General features: G+C 32.9%; 2 protein-coding genes across 2 annotated transcripts; one reads left to right on the top strand and one right to left on the bottom strand.

Annotated features, from left to right (window-relative positions):
• Window positions 1-1554: 1554 nt before the first annotated feature.
• Window positions 1555-6008, top strand: LOC132746111 (heparan sulfate glucosamine 3-O-sulfotransferase 1-like). The gene is made up of 5 exons (XM_060735180.1): window positions 1555-2007; window positions 2467-2586; window positions 3513-3626; window positions 4209-4504; window positions 5486-6008. The coding sequence occupies exons 1-5, from the start codon at window positions 1875-1877 to the stop codon at window positions 5927-5929; spliced, it is 1107 nt and encodes a 368-aa protein (XP_060591163.1). The 5' UTR covers window positions 1555-1874; the 3' UTR covers window positions 5930-6008.
• A 1392-nt stretch (window positions 6009-7400) lies between these two features.
• LOC132746119 (mucin-2-like) lies at window positions 7401-15060 on the bottom strand. The gene is made up of 8 exons (XM_060735190.1): window positions 14910-15060; window positions 12212-12321; window positions 11939-12010; window positions 11435-11603; window positions 10102-10938; window positions 8617-9120; window positions 8140-8269; window positions 7401-7919 (listed from the first exon to the last, which is right to left on the bottom strand). The coding sequence occupies exons 1-8, from the start codon at window positions 14953-14955 to the stop codon at window positions 7697-7699; spliced, it is 2091 nt and encodes a 696-aa protein (XP_060591173.1). The 5' UTR covers window positions 14956-15060; the 3' UTR covers window positions 7401-7696.
• Window positions 15061-15705: the final 645 nt, after the last annotated feature.

The raw sequence follows: 15705 nt of genomic DNA, 5'->3' as shown, positions 1-15705 counted from the left end.
TGGGGCTCGAGAATTTTTTGCACATTATTATTGATGTGTGGATATATTTTCTAAAAGGTTGATATTTAGGTTTGTGTGATTTTGTATTTTGTATTCATTTGAATTGTAGGATGATTTACTTGTTGTTGTTTTTTTTCTAGAAAATACTACAGATTCTGTTTTGGGTGGAGTATGAAGTAACCAGCTAATCTTAATACCATTCATGATTTTTTTGAAGGTCGTCATTAAAATGTCCTATTTTTTGAAGATAAAAAAAAACATTTGAAGGTTTTGGTTGATGAGTCAATAACTTATACAATGTTTATAATGTCCATGAGTAATGATATAAGAATATTTATTTGGTTGCTTTAAACCTAACAAAAAGACTGGCACGTGAAAACTTGGCAAAGCTGCTACACTTATATTTCGAAGTTATAACTATAAAAGGATGTTTTGGGTTTGGGTAAGCTTTGAACTTCATTTCGGAGTGAGTAAATTGCTTGTAAAGGCACGTAAACTTGCGTATTAAAACCACGTGACTTTAAATTTGGGAGAAATTATTATAAATGAGAAATAGATGTCACTACATGTGGGAACACTTCACACGACTTGAACCTTTTAAATTAATAATTTCCATATCTAAAGTTGACCACAAATTAACAAAGTACAATTTTATATCAGATAATTAAAGGCAATTAAGAGTTATTTCCCCTAAGGACATTATTTTTGTATTTCAACCGATAAAAATATCAAACGCGCCCTAAGACATTCTATGTATAACGCATTGAGAAATTCTATATCTATAAACAATAAATAAACAAAACAATTTTTTTCTAACAACTATAAATTTGAAGAGAGAAAAAAGATACTAAAAATATATGTGTAACAAAGTAAAGTAAACAAATATTATAGAGTATATTTTATTATCAAAGTGTAAAAGCAGTCCGATTTAAAATGTTTAAAATGACTTAAAATCGTATAAAAATGGTAAATATATCAAAATGACTTGGTGCTGGAATTTATATTCAACATGGAAAGGTGGGTAAGTTGTTTTTTATTTAACTTATGTTCACTTAATTTTAATTACAAATTTAAAAAATATCGCAAACTGTACAATTTGAAATCTAATAAATCTTCAAAGGAGAGGAAACATTAGACCCCTAGGGTCAATGTTACTATTACTGAAGATAGAAAAAGGTCTCCAGTCAATAAGTAGAGGTTAGAATGAATGGAATGGAATGAGATGATTCAATGAAACTTAAAGCTTTGGGATTGCCTTAAGGCCCCTAAGATATAGTAATATTATTAATATTATTATAATGTTATATTTTCATCTGCTGTTATTACAAAATGCTTGTTATTTCTTTTGTTTATTTAATAATTATTAAAATTAAAAATTCAACATAGTTACATAATGCGCTGCTTGTATTTGTATTCCAACTAAATCAAAACCCTCTAAGGAAGTGATACTTGATAACCTGATTTCATAGCATTGCCATATTTCTTGATTCCTTTTATAGCCATGAATTCGTCGTGTTTTTTTGGGTTTTTTTGTCGTCGTAAATAGCATCTTAATCATTATTATCATCAATATCATCATCATCAATTCTGCAAGCACCATAGTCGCCAACGTTTCAAGTTTTCATCGTCGTCTTCATAATCATCACCATAATCGTAATCATCACAAGTATCACCATCGTTACCGTTTTCATCCTCTTTAAGGTTATTTTCATCACCGCCATTATTGCTATATGACATTACCGTCCATCAGTCGACGTTTTCCACTTTTTTACCTTGGTGTTATAAGAGTCATATTTCTGGACTATTGTCTTATTTCGTACTTCGGTTGTTATAACAAACGCGGAGGTAATAATATTTTCACTATTTGTTGATTCATGATTGTTTTATTTTTGTATTTCAGAGTGAGCTGGATAAAGACGATTTCAACACGTGCACCAGGATCTTTGTTCTTTGTCGCAGCCTTGATCCTAATATGTCTCTTCGTTCCAAGCTTTAAAATGCAAACATGTATGTTCTTAATTATTCATACGTTTTAGTCATTAACGATTATATAAGTGTTTTTTTTAATTTACTCATTTAAAGGCACATAGAATAGATAAGATTTGAATGTAAAAAAACTATATACATCGAATGTAAAACTATATATACAACAGTAAGAAATGATCGTGTTTCTGAATGAAAATGTTTATTATAATCAACTATAGTTCACAAAAAAAAGAGAGAACACCGACATATATGATATCTTAAAATATTAAAATACATATACCTTATAATTCACATAATAAAGTACACGATTATTCTTACTATATTTTACATTATAACTCATATTATTATTTACATGATGACTAATATGATAATTCAAATAATAAAGTAAACGATAATTCTTATGATATTTACATTATAATTCATATTATTATTTACTTGATAATTCATATGATAATTCACATAATAATCTTTTCATTTCAGACGTACATAGTAGTCTTACAAGTTTATTAAAATCTAACCTTACCAGCAACATCAGACAAAGCATACATGTACCAGATGGAACCTTAGACAATACCAGAGCTGGCAAACGAGCGTCTAAAGGTAAATATCTGGATACTATAAACAACTTTGTTAAATTCTTTAAAGAACCTTTGTTACAAACTATAAGCACGTTTGTTTAAAGCTATGGTTTAAAGTTATGATGAACTTTGATGAAACTATTTACAGCTTTGTGAAACATTATGAACAAATTTGATGAAACTTAAATATCTTTGTTACAAACAATGAACAACTTTAATGAAACTTTGAACAACCTTGATAAAACTATTAACATTTTTAATGAAAGTATAAACAACTTTGATGAAAGTATAAACTTTATTCGATTAACTATAAATAACTTTGAAGAAACTTATAAACAACGGTGATGAAAACTTTAAACAAATCTGATGAAACTGTCCAGATATTTATTGTGTGAACAACTTTTCTGAAACTACAAACACATTTGTTGAAGCTGAGAAAAAAAGTACATGTAATTAAGCTATTAACATCTTAGTCAAAATTGCAACATTACTGTTGAGACGGTAAAACTTATTTGTTAGGGCAATGGATATGCTTGTTGAAACTCTAAAACATTGGTAAAACATTGGCATCATAAAAATATGGAATTAACTACCACCCTTGCTGAAACTCAACATCTTTGTTGCAATAACAAAAATCTGTCGTCAAACTATTAAATCTATTTGTTGAAAAAAAAGTCGTTGCTGAAACTAAACAAATTGTTTTGAAATCAACCAAAGCTTCTCTGTTAAAACTAGAAACCGCCTTATTAAAATCATGAACATTCCAGTTGAAACTTAATTTCCTCTCCTCAAAAAATCATCTTGTTGAAACAATAAACATTATTTTGATTTCTTATGTGTGCCTTTGATATTTTGTTCTTTTGGTTAATATATACATTTGTCTTATTTTTTTACGGAATTACAGGTAGAGACATTTGCATTTTTACTTTCATTTCTAGTCTATTTTAGTTAATCGTGATTTGACAGAGAGGGGAAGACGGAAGTTCAAAATGTTAGGTCGGAAGGACATGTTGGCAATAAACCGGAAGTGCTCACATAGGATGCCAAACGCTATCATTATTGGTGAGTTTAAGGCATGAATACATTGAATTTGAAAATGTATCAAAAATGTTAATATTGGCAACATCTAATAGTTTTCAGCCTTTTTGCTCTGTCAAGAAACAATTTCTCGTTCACCTTCACTTTCATTGCAGTTACGTGACTGACCTCTGTCTACAATTCGTTAACATTTTCTTTCTAAAATTGTTGTACAAACAATAAAAGGAAATCCATAGAAATCAAGATAATATGTAATTTTGTAATTTGTTAAGTCAATTTTATCATTTTGACAGTGATTTAGTTTCAACTTTGACTACAAATTCAAAGTTATACTTGTAGAATACAGGTAAACCAATGAATATTTCCAGATTTAAGCAAGGGCTCTTTTGTGTAAACCAGGTCAACCAGTGACTGTGTATTATCCCAGCGTAGCAATTTGATAACCATTTAGCCAATGTGCATACAACTGTAAACGCTGGAATGACCAGAAAGCTATAGAAGCCTATGCTTGATGAAACTTTGATTACAGCATTGTTGTTAACCTACGAAAATTCGAAAATTTCAAGAATGACTATGTCTACACTTAACATTTTCTTGTCATTACAGGTGTAATGAAGGCAGGGACGGAAGCTTTTTCAACATTTCTCACTATAAATCCCCAAGTCGCAATGTCTTTAAACGTTCGATCGACGTTGTTCTTTTCGTCGAGGTATTCTAAGAGCTTAAAATGGTACAAACAGCAGATGACGTGCAGTACATCAAATCAGACGACAATAGAAAAGGCGCCACAATATTTTCCAAACTCATTGGCTCCAAAACGTATTCATAGCATGAATAAAAACATCAAGCTTATTCTCTTAGTCCGAAATCCCATTGACAGGGCCGTTTCACATTTTCTACAGGTAAGGAGCGATTCTCTCATTATAATCACTATAAGATGTTCACGAATGTGAATAAAATAATAATCCTCATTGTAGAAATTGGAGAAATTCTATCCCTATGTCACAGGGTGAGAAACAAGTGCAGCCTGACCGGGACTCGAACCCGGGACCCTCGAAATACCGTACCGCGGCTCTACCGACTGAGCCGCTTACACATCTCCCCTAAATAGTGAACAGTTCTGAACCGTGACATACTCCCCAAATGTATTGAAATTCGTCCTCGAATTTATAGTGGATACAGAGCACAATGTGAAATTGGACTCGGAGCTTATACTATCACGGTCCCCCGTTGGGCGCCAAATGTCACAGGGTGAGAAAAATGTGCAGACTGACCGGGACTCGAACCCGGGACCCTTGGAATGCCGTTCCGCGGCCCTACCGACTGAGCTATCCGGCAGCTTACACATCTTCTCACCTTAATAGTGAACAGTTCTGAACCGTGACACCTATACTCATGCATTTGAATAATACAATACTTTAAATTCTTTAGCAAGTAGAATAATGTTATTTCCAAGACTACAAGGCATGAATAATGGAATAAAATCCATTGTGGCAAAACATTTGAATAATGAATTAATTAAATTAAACCCTGTACAGACGTAAACATTGCAATTAAGTTCATGTATATGACGAGAAGTTTAAGTATAATTTCAAATAAAAAATAACCGGATATATTCCTTTAACACTAAACCAGTCATAATTATGTTTATATTCCTTGCAAGATACCCACGCCTACCCTCCTCATGCGTCACTGATATTGATTAAATAGTTGTTGAATTGACATTACTGTTGGTATTGTCCAATCAACTGATTAACCTATATCTAGTATGCTACATCAAGATCAGGTTTCTGTTGAACATCTATCCAAATTGATATGATTTTATCATTTTCCTTATAGATGTGTCATTATTGTAATCAAATGGTATTTTATATACATTCCAGATGAAAAATTCCCATCCAAAACGATTGCGAGGTAAAAATTTTGAGGATGTTGTATTCACACGCGGTGGTCCTGTTAATCCCTACAGTGTGTTTATTCGATTTTCTAAATATAGTAGCATTCTAAGAAACTGGTTGAGGTATTTTAAATTATCCCAGATACTAATTTTAGACAGTGACCAGTTTGTGAAGAAACCAATGCAAGCTTTAGCCAAAACAGAATCTTTCCTTGGAATACAGCACTATATAACAAAAGACAAATTTGTATTTGATAAACAGAAGGGGTTTCCTTGCTTAAACGTGACCGGAATCCCTAAATGCCTGGGTTCCGGAAAAGGAAGAGAGCATCCGAAGTTACGGAACACAGATTATTACAAATTGAAGGCTCATTTTAGACGATATAATGAAGAATTTTTCCGGATGACAAAGAAGAGATATACCTGGTGATCTGTGCTATTTATAGTGTCTCGTTTTCACGATTTTGTATTATTGTATTTTTAAAAAATAAAACATAATTCATTAATTAGTATGTGTTTATGTGATTAAGTTATATGTGTTTATGAAATTAATAGGCATGTGTTTATGTGATTTATTGATATGTTTATATTGCGTATAAAACTCAATCTGACTAAAGTGCAGAAGATCTACTTATTTCTTCTGCAGAATTCTGACTCGCCTTCTTTATAATTTGGATTTCCCGGGAAAGCTATTTTAGGCATGCAATCAAACCGGTTTTTACAGATAGGCATTAGAAGAAGTATCAAAATACCGTTATCCGTGAAAGTTAAACAAATTGTTGATTTTTGTTTGAAAAACACCTTTGAAGTATTTTGAACAAATTAATTTGAAATAACAGAGTCAATTTTTAATGGGCAAGATTCTTGCCAGTTTACCTGTCGGCTATATGGATAAAGTCATGCTTTTTTCTCGAAATCGTGAAAATTAACTACTCAGTATTGGTTTTCCATGGGTTAAATTAAGAAACCGCGCAATTCAATTCCTGTTCAATAAAATTTCTTTAAACTTTACATGTTGATAGAAACATTTCAAACGGAAAAAATTAGGGAGCACCTTTCTCGTTTTTGTGTTTTGAAATGGATTGTTTTTGCTTAATTCAAGGGCAGATTATTCACAATGAAAGTAATCAGTATCTTTTTTGTCTTTCCTGTAGCTTACTTCGGTTTGAGTTATTGTGCAAAATTTCAAGAACGAATAAATTGCGGTTTTTTTCCTTTTTTTTCTAAACCTTTGCTATTTTTTCTGAAAAATGGCCTATTTTTTTAAAGTCCTTTTATTCAAACTGAAAATTTGTGACAGAAATCATTTATGGAATTGAATGTTATTATGTATTATGATGAACAATAAGAAGAAAAGTACAATCCAGAAGAAACGTATGTATAAGTTATCTACCCTTGAAATAACATCAAATAAGTAAATACATGAAATTCTTATCCAAAGGCAGATAACTCAAAAATGAGAGCGATGCTACCCAACTGTTTCAGCTTAAGACATTTTTGTCGTTATATTCTAACAACATTCCAAGTTTAAAGAATTTCTATTTAACAGTTTTAAATATGTCTTCATGAATTTTGAGTGGTAGAGATAAATCAAGAAAGTGTACACGTATGCTTTACAATTTACAAAGGTCATATAAATGATATTCATTAAATTAGAGTGAACACAATATGCAAGAAAACACATAAAAACTGTTTATACCATACTGATGAGGAATTGAGAACGCTTAATTGTTTCTACTTGTATATTTGTCATATTAAGATGGACGCACTATAATTTATGTTTAGTTTTCGACCTTTTCGGCGTGAAGGTCATTTTGGAAGATCAAAAGGGGAACTAATAACAAACAATGATACGTTTATAAAGACTGTTATGATCAGAACATGAATTTTATATTTCATACAGATTATATATAGAAATATAGACCTGAGCTGGTATTCTGAATAACACAGAGAAAGGAATTCGTTAATACGACCTATAATTATCATAATTTCAACAATATTTCATTTCGTGATATCTTAACAAGGTCAACTAGGTCAAATAAAAGTCTGATGGTGTACATTTCTAATAAAGTGACTTATATCATACTCATTTTTTACGGAGATTACTTCTATTCTCTCGGGAGTAAGCAGATTATATTGTATATCACTTTTCAAAATTCAACACGTAACACAATGTCGTTACACGCATGCGCATGCTTTACCGACCGGAAACTTTAGGAAGAGCTTTTCCAATATAGTAGGATGATGGACTTTTGGGTTTTACGTATTCATTGCACAGTGTATCTTTACAACAGTAACTACACTTCATCGGCATGTTAGGGGGACCGGATGGACTGTCGTCAATTATACCGGACATACATTCGGAACTTCCGGCAGTTTTCTGCCACCATTGACTTTCACATTGTGTTTCTTTCACGCACCTGTAAATCAAAGAAATTCGCATAAGTAGCGAAAAATACGGACAAATACTAAATCATTTTACCGATGTATGACGGAAAGTGCCGAAAAGTTTCGATTGGAATAATACTAGTACATGTATCAGTTTTAAACATGAAAAAGCATTTGATAAAATCGTATCCATTAAAAACCCAAAGTACAAAAATGTATTAAAAAGATGTCTGAAATTACCGTTCCACTTACCCCTTGTTGAAGACCCTGGTACCATCAGCAAGCTGCGTTACTGTTGTCATACAGAACTGAGAATCCTTCGCACATATATTCAACTCTTGTTTAGAACATTGGGGATCTTTGCAGACATAGCAAATATATGCTGAAAATAAAAACACTTATTAGGTTAAATAACTTATTCTGTTTTTAGCAAAAAGAAGTATTTTCTAAAAGTCATACGGCGGTGATAGCGATTTGGACCGACATATTGCGGGGCATGCAATTTTAATCATTAAACTTGATGTTAAAGGGACTCCAGAAAAAGAAAAGTCTTTAAACGCTTTAACTCGTTTAGGTAAAGAATCATGCTAAATAGAGTTTCTCAACTTAATCGAGACACGGAATTGTTGAATTATACCGAAATTGCACCAGATTTAATATTATGCATATTTAAATTAACTATAATGACCGAGGCCATTTTGAAAATAAACGACTGAAATAATAACTTACGTGGGTCAGTCGTCGTCGGCATTGTGCTGACTGGAGTCGTTATTGTTTTAGTAGTTGAATGAGTAGTTGTTGTTGTAGGCGTGGTTGTTGTTGTTGTTGGCGTGGTTGTTGTTGTTGTTGTTGTTGGCGTGGTGGTGGTTGCCGTAGTCGTTGTAGTAGGTTTTGTTGTCGGGGGTTGAGTTCTGGGTGCGAGAGTAAATCCCGATTTAGTAGAAGAGACAGGAGGAGCCCCGGATGATGTGGCGCTGGGTGGAGGCAGATTTGTGGTGCTTGTGGAAGTTGACGGTGTCATTGTCGTCTGATGAACTGTTAATTTCTTGGGGGTGATTTTGCTTGTTGCCGTGATTGGTGGAAGTGTGGAAGTTAGTGATGTTGGAACAGGGGTGCTACTAGTAGGCGCGGCTGTGCTAGTAGGCGCGGCTGTGCTGGTATGCGCGGCTGTGCTGGTAGGCGCGGCTGTTTTTGTTGTTGGTTTTTGGGTACTTGTAGCAGTCGCTGGTGGTGCTGTAATAAACAATGTAAAACATGCAGAATATTTAATGGGTGTGGGTACAACACTGAATTAATTTCTTTTTGTTAATGGGTTTAGGTACAATACTGAATTTGTTGGTGTGTGTATGTATAAGTCTGAATTTGTTATTAGGTGTTTGTACAATACTGAATTTGTTAATGGGTATATGTACAATACTGAATTTTTTAATTGGTGTAGGTACAATAATGAATGTGTTAATGGGTGGAGGTACAATACTGTGTTTGTTAATGGGTGTAGGTACAATATCGAATTTGTAAATGGGTGTATGATTAATTCTGAATTTATTATTGGGTGTTTGTACAATACCGAATTTTTTCATGGGTGTAGGTACAATAATGATTTTGTTAATGGGTGAAAGTACAATACTGAGATTATTAATGGGTGTAGGTATAAAACTGAATTTGCGAATGGGTGTATGTTTAAGACTGAATTTATAAATGGGTGTTTGTACAATATTGAATTTGTTAATTTGTGTAGGTACAATACTGAGTTTGTTAATGGGTGTGGGTTACGTACTGAATTTGTAAATGGGTTTAAGTACAATACTGAATAAGTAGCATTTGCTTCATTACTGTAAAATTGAATTTGTTCAATATAATTATAATATGAGATACCAAAATAACAAGATAATTTTTTCCAAATTTAATATGCAACGTACACTCATTCAATATAAACATATATTAGAACACAATAGTTTTACTTAAGATGTACGATGGTAAATGATGCCATGTGATTGTCGGTCAAAATATATACATGTATTGTAAAATATGGATACATCTGATGATGGCTTTTTCTAAAGACACGGAAAGTAGCGAAAAGTACGCCGATGTTTAACGAACGTGTGAATATTTAACACTACACAAACATATTTGTGGTATCAAACTGAAATGAGATACTTTTATTACTTAAGGTCATAAGAAAAACATTATTATTCATAATCAAAATAACTTTACCTGTTGATGACGTCAATGGCATGACAGTGGAATTGGAATTGTTCTGATTCTGCTGTGTCCCACTTCCGCTATGAGCAGAATATTTACCACCGGACTGACCTCTGCCAATATGTATCTTGACATCTATGTCATATGACATACCGCCATGATTCATGCAGCAACCTTGTCCAGCGTGTGTATGACACGGTCCACCTTGCCCACTATTGCCCCCACTATGACCGTGATTGTTTCCAGAACCCCCGCTGCCATGTGAGCCACCACCAGCACCATGACTGTGGCCACCGGAATGACTTTGTCCGCCAGGATGTCGCGTAGGGCCGTTTGTCCTTGGTGGTTGCGTTTGGGGAGGTTGCGTCTGCGGTGGTTGCGTTTGTGGAGGTTGGGTCTTTGGAGGTTGCGTTGGTGGAGGTTGGGTTTTCGGTGGTTGCGTTCGTGGAGGTTGGGTTTTCGGTGGATTAGTTCTGGGTGGATTTGTGCGTTTAGGTCCTGTATTTCCGCCTGGTTTTGAACCGCCGGGTTTAGGCTTTGTGGTTCCGCCTGGCCTAGGCTTTGTGGTTCCACCTGGCCTAGGCTTTGTGGTTCCACCTGGCCTAGGTTTTGTGGTCCCACCTGGTTTAGAACCGCCGGGTTTAGGCTTTGTGGTTCCACCTGGCTTAGGTTTGGTTGTTCCACCTGGTTTAGGACCGCCATGTTTAGGTTTTGTGGTTCCACCTGGTGTACGGCCGCCATGTTTAGGCTTTGTAGTTCCACCTGGTGTACGGCCGCCATGTTTAGGCTTTGTAGTTCCACCTGGTGTTCGGCCGCCAGGTTTAGGTGGTGGCGGTGGGTTTTTATAACCTGTAACCAAATATAAGATACACATCAGTATTATATTGATATCAGGGATATATTACACTGTTAAAATTATTTGGGTAAATACAGTCATACAATTAGTTATTATAGGAGAATACTGATCAGGAATGGGATCTGTATTTGACTCGAGTAGATTTTCAATTCACAAGGCTATCAAGAGGCACAGGAGAGCCTAGTTTGGTTCTTTCTGCTCAATTTTAGGATTAGGGGCAATTTCTCATAATGCATGTCTATGCGAGAGTCTGTCTACCCTTTAGAATTGCTCACGTGACTTTTTGTGTTCTGCGTCCTCGGCTATCATAATTATCCGAAGACTGACGGAAAGGGCCGAAATGTTGCGATTGTTCTGATTGATTGGCAATCGCAACTACTTGGCCCTTTCCGTCAGTCTTCGGATAATTATGAACGCGGAACACAAAAAGTCACGTGATTATTATAGTTAATAGCCGAGGCAGTTCCGAATGATTGATTTTGCCCTTACCTTCGTCATCGTTGTCGTCTTGCAATTTTGTTGCTAGATTTTCAGGTAGATGGTTGTAGTTACAATTGTCACCGCTACAGCAAAACGAACATTTCCCCTCGAAACCATAAGACAGCGGGTCTTCCCAATAACATTCGTCAGCGTTGTTTTCTTCGGAGTTGGCGCATAACTGTAAGCAAACACATGACTTGCACGATTATCACTAATGGTAACAAAATTTGATTTCATGTGCTGCTGTTATTGTTGGTGCTGTTTTTCCTTTAATTATCTGATAAATTAAAACGATGTTAGAAAAACAAAAAAAATAGTTTTACGCAAATTTATCATGGCTAACAAATATGTCATGAATTTTAGAAATATATTACGCACCAAAGTAAATAAAAATAAAAGCTGTATTTAATGGTGACGATAATGGTGTTGATGATAATATTGACGATGAAAATGATGACAAGGATGATTTTGAAAAATGTAATAAGATAGAATAAAAGACTTTCTCAAACTTACCGTAATTCTAGCACAAGCTCTAGTTACCCATGTATCATCCTCTGTAAATGAAACTTGTGTAATGCACACACCCTGAAATAAAAACATCATACGTCATCAGTGAGATATAATTTATATCACACTATATGAAACTCACTGTATTTTTTTAAATTCATGATAGAATATATTGTTTTTGTATCATATTTACTGACTGATTAACGGAAACGACCAAATTCCTGGCAATATCTTTATATTTGAAGAAAAAAAAGATAAAAGAAAATGACGTTATTTTACCTGTTTAGGTGAGCAAACTTGTGTATGATTGCAAGGCTCGTGCAGGGGATGGTTATGGCACGTGTAACAGCTTGTACTGTCTGCACGTGGTGTCGGACTCCCTGTACACGCTGAAAAAGAATATGCTGAATGTTAATCAGGCAAAGTCCGCTTATTGTAACGCTAGCATTGGTAGTATTAACAGTACATACCATAGCATGGTCAAGAAAAAAGCTTTGAAAACAGTAAGTAAGACAACTGGACGAGATGTTATAGGTGTATAGGGCTCAACTGCCATGGGGTCAAGATGATGCCATGAAGTTTTGAAAACCCTGAGAAGTTAGCTCGAGTGAAATGGTGCATATTAATTTGTTGTTCAGTTTACATATTAATCTACAATTTTTATTACTTATTAATCTATAGATCAGTTGACATGTTAATCTATAAACGATTTACATATTAATCTATAGATCAGTTTACGTATTATTCTATATATAATTTACATATTAATCTATAGATCAGTTTATGTATTATTCTATATATAATTTACATATTAATCTATAGATCAGTTTACGTATTATTCTATATATAATTTACATATTAATCTATAGATCAGTTTATGTATTATTCTATATATAATTTACATATTAATCTACAGATCAGTTTATGTATTATTCTATATATAATTTACATATTAATCTACAGATCAGTTTATGTATTATTCTATATATAATTTACATATTAATCTATAGATCAGTTTACGTATTATTCTATATATAATTTACATATTAATCTACAGATCAGTTTACGTATTATTCTATATATAATTTACATATTAATCTACAGATCAGTTTATGTATTATTCTATATATAATTTACATATTAATCTACAGATCAGTTTATGTATTATTCTATATATAATTTACATATTAATCTACAGATCAGTTTATGTATTATTCTATATATAATTTACATATTAATCTACAGATCAGTTTATGTATTATTCTATATATAATTTACATATTAATCTACAGATCAGTTTATGTATTATTCTATATATAATTTACATATTAATCTATAGATCAGTTTATGTATAAATCTTTAAATAATGTACATGTTTATCTATAAATCAGTTTACATATTATTTGATATATCTATAATTCAATTTATATATTTAGCTATAAATCATTTTACAAATAATACAATATATCAATTCATGTATCATTTTACTACATGTAATTAGTTTGTAATTCAATTAACATATCAATCTTTAAACAGGGTTAACATATTATTCTATAAACCAGTTTGTATATTATTTGATACCTCTTTAATTTAATATTTATTTCAATGCATAAATTATTTTATAATTTATTTTATAATTCAACTTACATATTAATCTATTTATCATTTTAAAATATTATTTGATAATGAATCTTTACCAGCATTTAAACTGTACGGAAAGATTTTCTTCTCAAGATATATTCAAAATGAAACAAAAACCATTTCTATACATGCATGTAAAGAAAAAAAATCAGCAAAATCTCAATCGTGGTTTTTGGTTAGCAGTCTTTATTTTCTTATTTTATTTCATTCATAATGTTATTTTTTTATTTTTATATTTATTTTTGTTTGGCCATTATTTCAAAAATATTCGCAGAGAACAAGACAATCGCGAACTTAAAATCTAAATTCCATACATATAACAGCTAGGGTATTTAAAACGATTTGCACAAGATAGCAAAGCAATATACTGTGAAATGAATTAATAATTTTACTTATATGCTATTCTTAGCCCGATTTGAGTGAAAAGCGTTGCAACGCTTTTCAATTTTTGGACAGTTTTCACTATAAGAATAATTATCCTGGAAAAACAGAGTGAGCGAATGATCTGAACTTTTACATACAAGTTATTGGCCTATACATACATCAAAATGGAGCATTAATCGCAAACAGTTATTAAAAGATCCGCCATGCTAATAACCTCAGTGGAGCCCCTTTAACAGTCTGTCTGCGGTTTTCATGAGTTCATAAGAACACTGTACAGAAACATGGGCATTACAACCAAAATATTAGAAAATAATATCGAAAAAAATTTTATCCTCGATTATAGAGCTGATTTTTTTTTTACTCAATTTTCATGCGCACGGACATTTTTTATTAAAAAGCGCACACCCGACGTAACTTAAAAATCTGGAAACCAAGTGATCCCTCGGAAGCATTAATCACAACAAAATAACATGAACATTGCAGACTCGGTTTGATTGAGTCTGTACATGAGGGATAAGGAATAAGTGCAAATCCCTCACGCCCCCTAGCACCGGCTTGAGCGGTACTCAATTCTCAACACTTAATAAGGCTGGCATCAATGGTTCCGAAAGACCAGAAAAATATAATAGCACTGAAGTGAAGTACGGGGCAACTTCACGGCACTTAATTGACATCTGCTGATGCGAAGTATAAAAATATCGAAACAAAGTGAGGTTTTACGTTTTGTTTTTTATAAAAAAAATTCTTGTAAACTCAAACATGTGATCATATATATACACACCTAAGAACTGCACATAATGCCTCAGAAATTCATTATAATAATGTTTAATATTGAATTAAGAGCAATGCAACAAGACACCAAAAATAAAAGTTTGTGAAATTGAAAAATTATAGCATTTCTAAAGCGGTGGGAAAAGACTAGGCAAAAATAAAAAAAACCAGAAGCTCGAACCTATAATTCCAAATATCACTACTAAATAAAGCTCCGATATCAACATCCTTGCTGTCTTGCAGCTTCTACCTGGACTGAATGATAGAAACCCCGTATTTAGAAATATTTAAACCATGAAATTTTGAAGTTACCATGTGTAGGTGTATTTGATAGTTTAACATCATTCATATTCAAATAGCATTTAATATTTTCTTTTCCCTTAAACAAATAAACTAGAATGGGGATTCTGGAATTCGGGATCGTTAATTCAGAAACACCTTGTCAACTCAAACGAAAATAAATTATCTTTTCAGTCATCAACTTTAATACCTCCTTTGTAATAGAATAACTTTGGATTAATCATAAACATTTTGTTTATAGAAAGAAAAATACGAATATTTTAACAGTGAAACATGAAACGTGAAAACGATACATAAATATAGTTACTTGTACCTATGAAAAATATTTAGTGGCCTAAGTTCTTACACGTGACTGTATAGACAACAAAACAAATAAGGCTTTATGACGGTTTTGTTTAAAGCATAATAATAATGCACTAGTAAATTGTAACCAAAGACCCACGCCCGGGGAGTATGGGGTACGGAATAGCGGGTAGAACAAACCGATTTGCTACCTTCCGTTTGTCCCCGTAATGCTGGGTAAGTATAATGCGTGGTGCAAATTAAAAATGGCAAGGGGATATGTCAAACTCCCAATGCTGCTGCTTTAAGCGATGTTTTTTTCTCATCATCATCATAATAATACGAAGATGCTATAACATAATCTTTACTTCAAGAAGGTAGAATCTGACTGTCCC

The sequence above is a fragment of the Ruditapes philippinarum genome, unplaced genomic scaffold (assembly GCF_026571515.1).
Source record: "Ruditapes philippinarum isolate M1 unplaced genomic scaffold, ASM2657151v2 ctg2914_1_1_1_1, whole genome shotgun sequence".
NCBI classification, from domain to species: domain Eukaryota; kingdom Metazoa; phylum Mollusca; class Bivalvia; order Venerida; family Veneridae; genus Ruditapes; species Ruditapes philippinarum.
Note: the sequence above shows the minus strand (reverse complement) of the source record. Positions and strands in the feature narration are given on the sequence as shown.